Source organism: Gavialis gangeticus, unplaced genomic scaffold (genome assembly GCF_001723915.1).
Source record: "Gavialis gangeticus isolate Ggan-Ray unplaced genomic scaffold, GavGan_comp1, whole genome shotgun sequence".
Lineage (NCBI taxonomy): Eukaryota > Metazoa > Chordata > Crocodylia > Gavialidae > Gavialis > Gavialis gangeticus.
This window is the reverse complement of record NW_017728996.1, coordinates 5,837,955-5,842,766: the sequence shown is the minus strand read 5'-3', so window position 1 is coordinate 5,842,766 and position 4,812 is coordinate 5,837,955. Positions and strand designations below refer to the sequence as shown.

Below are 4,812 nucleotides of genomic sequence, written 5' to 3'. Positions count from 1 at the left end.
ACACACACACACACACACACACACACACACACACACCCCTTCCCTCCCTCCTGTTAAATGGTAACATTAAAAACAAGAAAAAAAAATATAGAAAGGGGCACATGAGCTGAAACTGAGACAGAAAGGGTACACTTGTTAAAAAAGGCTGAAAACCCCTGACTTAGATGCATCATCATAGATGTATGTACCAGACAAATACAGATCTGAGGGGCTTGCAAGCTACACATAAATCCCTTTGCACTGAACACAACCATGCTGAATTTGTTCATTGCAGGACCAGGACTTAGGAATGAGATCCTGCAAGGGATCCCATTCTAGCCAATGGCATTGCTGATGTGCTTAAGGTCCTCCAGGATCATGCCATTAAAAATATTTGTCTGGAGGGTCTCAGTGGAAGGCCTCCACCAAGGTCAGCCAACAGGGCTATTAACACATTCATCTCCCTGTCACACTGTGCAACTCTCTGGGCAACCGGGCTTCTGCAAGAGAGTTGCGTATGCTCTTTGTAGAGCACCTTGCAGGGGTGGGGGAGAGGAGGAGGGGCAGTATTTAACTGACATTGATGCCAAAGCGTAAAATATTTACGTGGCTCATTATTAATGTAAAACAATAGCATTTGAGAATCTTGATTATTATTTTATTATCCTGTTAGTTACCCAGCCCCTTATCCTAACTTAATCTTTTCCCTTTGATTTATTAACATCTAACTAACAAAGTCGTCTTGGTCAGTACAACCAATCAATTTTGGTATTTAATTTTTGTTTCTCCTTGATTGGGTCATGAGGTTGCCGACTTTCCCCAGACAAAGATCAATATTTTACTCCTGTGCTCTGCATGCACCTCACCTCACCATGCAACTTCAACATACCATTCCTGCATGCTTCTTTTTACATCTGCATTTTACCTATCAGCCAAGTAATGCTCTAATTAATGTGTCCAAAATCAAAGCATAATGAGCTTCATAATGCTGCTCAGCTTTGTATCCATGTTTACTCTTCTGACAGGATTTATGGTGGTGGACATATGAGCTACATTTACTCCCGCATTGGGATAACCCACAGAAACTGAGGAGGAAACTCAAGGAGTTCGAACTGAAGCACACCAGTGTTATTATGGATGGTCCTTACGTAGACCCCTGCACTTATGTGGTCCCTGTGGGCAGAGTGGCTCAACTACTCAGAAGAGCCCACTTGCACAGGTGAAATTTTCAGATCATTCCTATCTTTGTATTAGGGACTATGGGAGAGCCTACGAGGAACATTTGAGCAGCTTGCCCAGGGACAGGGAGGGACTATGAGGAAAATTATCCTTTCTGTTTCATGAGCAGGGCCTCTAGCCCATCAGGCTTCTTCATCCAGGGGTCTATCTACATGTTCCAAATTCCTTTCACAGGCAGAACTTTCACCGATGTTGATGGGCATCTGGCAGATTAAACCACCGAGCTTTGGATACTCAATACAGTATCAGTACTCAAGGGCAGGTCTCTAGCTGACCATTTCATTCAGCTTCCTGACTGAAAAACATGAAGGAGCAAGACAGAAGTTGCCCATCAAAACCTGGCTTCCTCCAGAATGCGCTGAGACACTCCCTCTGTAGCCCGTATAGCAGGGCCCATGAAAACGCATCTCAGAGCCGGGATAGGTGGTAGGGTACTATATTTATGAAACAAGGCCCTCAGGAGTAGCCCTAGAATGGATCCTTTTGGCACTCTTGTCTGCCATCCGCCACACAGCTTGTGCAGATGCTGACAGAACTTGACCTGCAGCGATTATAATTTTGCCTTTAAAGCATACAAGTAAGAACCAGCTGTTAAACAAAAATGACACTGTGTATACGCTACCTTTCCCAATGACTGCAAACGTTGGGGTCATCTGGATTTAAGGACAGAGTAGTTTTCAGTAGGAAAGACAGGGTAAGCACTTTTAGAATCCACCACAAGAGTATGCACACCACCATTCTTGTTTCTAGATAAAGAGAACAAAACAGCATGTATAAAGAGAGCACTTGCATATTTCCAACAGTATACCTGATCTTCAGCCCAACATCAGACTGACTCTTGTTGCAGTCACGATCTTGGTAATGCAAAGGAACCGCAAAGCAAATGTATAAGGGGCAATTATTTATTACTATAATGTGGGTGAAGTGATAATGAGAAGTACCGTTTATCATGACATCTTGATAAACTTGGCAAGTAGTTTACGCCTTGCATTTTTTATCTTTGAGATTTGAATACCGACACTTCTGCTATGTAGCACAATCTATTTGCTAAAAAGGTCTTTTAAAGAAGCTATTTAAAAAAAAAAAAACCCTCTAATTTACAGATTACTGGAAAGTTTTCCAAAGGCTTCACCCTCTAGTCAGATTTATTGCTGTAAATGTGTACAATAAATTATTATATCACTTTACATAATTCTTAGGATAATATAATGAAAAATGAAATAATACATTACTCACACATGAACATGTGCAAATCTCAACAAAACCTTGAGTGTGGCAGCCCCTCTCTGGTACCTGCATACAGGCAATTGGTTAAATGCTGAAATATCAAAGGAAACAATTCACAGCCATGTCCTAAAGGGACTCAAAGGTTTCCATATAGAATTTGGCTAGTTAAGCTTAAAATTTGAGGCCAAAGCTACCCAAGACACCAATAGTTCTAATGATTCTTCCTAGGAGCATTTTTGATACTGAAGATCATTTTTAAGCTGCCTTCACTAACAAAATAAATAACTGAGCCATTAAAATAATCTATTCTCCTATCAACCCATGGGCAAAACCCATTCCCATTAATTTTAATGGTGTTTACATGTGTCAATAGAGCAGACTACATCTCAGACACATATGCTTATTACATGACTGAAGGAAAATCAATTCACTTTTCAACTCTTATAAAGGGGAGTCCATTTAGAGCGACAGAGGCCAGCTTATTGTGCCATATTATGAAGAATGCAGATGAAATAAAAAAAAATTAATGTTGAATCTCTGAAGTAAACAAGTGTGAACTTATTGGGTTTGGTTTCTCCATCTAATACCCATTAGCAGAACAAGTCTATAAATAGTTTACACACAAATAACTATATTAAAAGAACTTTACATCTGCGATATTAAGCACTCACCAAGTTAAGAAATGCCAGGGAAAAGGGTGCCAATGGCAACCTCTCTTGGGCCCGTTTTGGCATATGCATTATGAAAGACATTCGTTAAGGACAACGCAGAGTCTTCCACAGGCCTTCTGTCCATTCAGTGCCCAGCCCACGCCCCCAGACCTGCGCTGGGGATGAATCAGGAATCTATTGATTGTAGCACCCCACCCTCATTTACTGAAGGAATGAACTAAGTGAGGAAAGAGAGTGGGGATCAGAGAAGACAAAGAACCATCTCATGGTTAAGAGAGGCGAATGCTGCCCTGGAAAACCCAGTTCTACCTAACCTCTGCCAACGGGTCCTTTGCAACACTGGACAAGCTGCTCAAACCACATTAGTCACAGCTGTCTACTCTTCATTTTACTGAGACTTAGTGTTTTTAGGTTTAATTTGCAGAAGGGCTGAGCACTGACTTGCAGCTGCAACTGATGTCATGGAACCTGCACTTTGCACTCATGAAACAATGTGCAGCGCTAACTACTGGAAGAAAGAAAGGAAATTCAGGTGCATCCCAAATAACTGAGCATTTCACTTCTGTCTCAGTTTGCCATCTGGCAAATGGTGCTGAGAAAATAAGGGGAGTAATGCTTGTGAACCACTCAGATGCTGCAGTGATAAACACCACAGAGAAACCAATATGGAAACGAGTAAAAGCAAAATTTGAATAATGCAAAGTAAAAGTGGAGGGTGGGCAAGGAAGAAGCCATGTATTGGGTACTAGCATTGGGTAGTATTGGGCATTCTGTGCACAGAACCAGTTCACACGTAGGGGACGTGAGAGGACAACACGCCGAGCTGCTTAGTGGGGACATCTCATGTGCAGTCTGGTTAGTGCCAGGAGACATCTGAACATGCTCAGGGAGGGCAGAATCCCCAGAGATTTTGGTCTCTGAGAATGTGCAAACTGCGGTTTTTCAACAACTTTAACCTGGCCAGATTATGGCAGATTTTCATAAGGAGAGTGATAGACGTGGACTCAACACAAACACCCCTTTCACACCAAATTTCAAGTACCTATTCCAAAGCAATGGGGCACAACCGTTTTACAAAGTAAAAGGTCACCAGAATTTCTTTTAATTTAGAAGAGCAGTGGGTTTTTTTCTTCTTCTTGTTGGCCTTGTTCTCAGACGTGCCTGAGCCGCTGCGGCAGAAATTTGTGAAGAATACAGGCAGACACCTGACCTGGAGAATTTCAGCCCCTAATGGATGGAAGTGATGGCCAACAAAAATCATGGTCTTCTAATAGGAAGTGGTCATGACAAAGGAGGATGAGCCTGCCCCCTTTCAGATGGGAAGGGGAACACTCTTCCTTGGGACTCCTCAAAAAGCAGCTTTACTCAGTTTTCCTGTCCTGAGAGGACTCCCTGCAGCCAGCCCTGGAACACCTTCACAAGCCTCTGGCTTTGACACCCTGCCTCTTCTCAGTCCCCGACTTTCCTGGTGATCGATAGCCCCTCCACCTCTGGGAGCTCCTTTTCAGTTGGCTCCTGGGAAGGAAGGAGGGTGTTTCTTTCTTTACAAGAGGGTTATTGGATTGTTGATGTCCCAAGCAGCAAGCAGATGCTGCTTCAAAACGGTCTTTATTGTGCCTCTCCAGTTCCCTCTGTCCTCGCTTGGACTTTATTCTGTCCACCCTGGGACCCTTCCTTTCCGCCCCCCCCCCCCCCC

The 4,812-nt window shown here is 43.1% G+C and overlaps 1 protein-coding gene across 3 annotated transcripts in view; it reads right to left on the bottom strand.

The window, feature by feature from the left end:
* The window catches only part of MEGF11 (multiple EGF like domains 11), a 386,245-nt gene that overhangs the window by 373,089 nt on the left and 8,344 nt on the right, over nt 1–4,812 (bottom strand). For all 3 annotated transcript variants that reach the window (XM_019503962.1, XM_019503960.1, XM_019503961.1), the window contains exon 2: nt 1,841–1,964. In XM_019503962.1, the coding sequence (XP_019359507.1) occupies nt 1,841–1,956 (116 nt within the window). In that variant the 5' untranslated portion in view covers nt 1,957–1,964. The remainder of the gene's footprint in view (nt 1–1,840; nt 1,965–4,812) is intronic.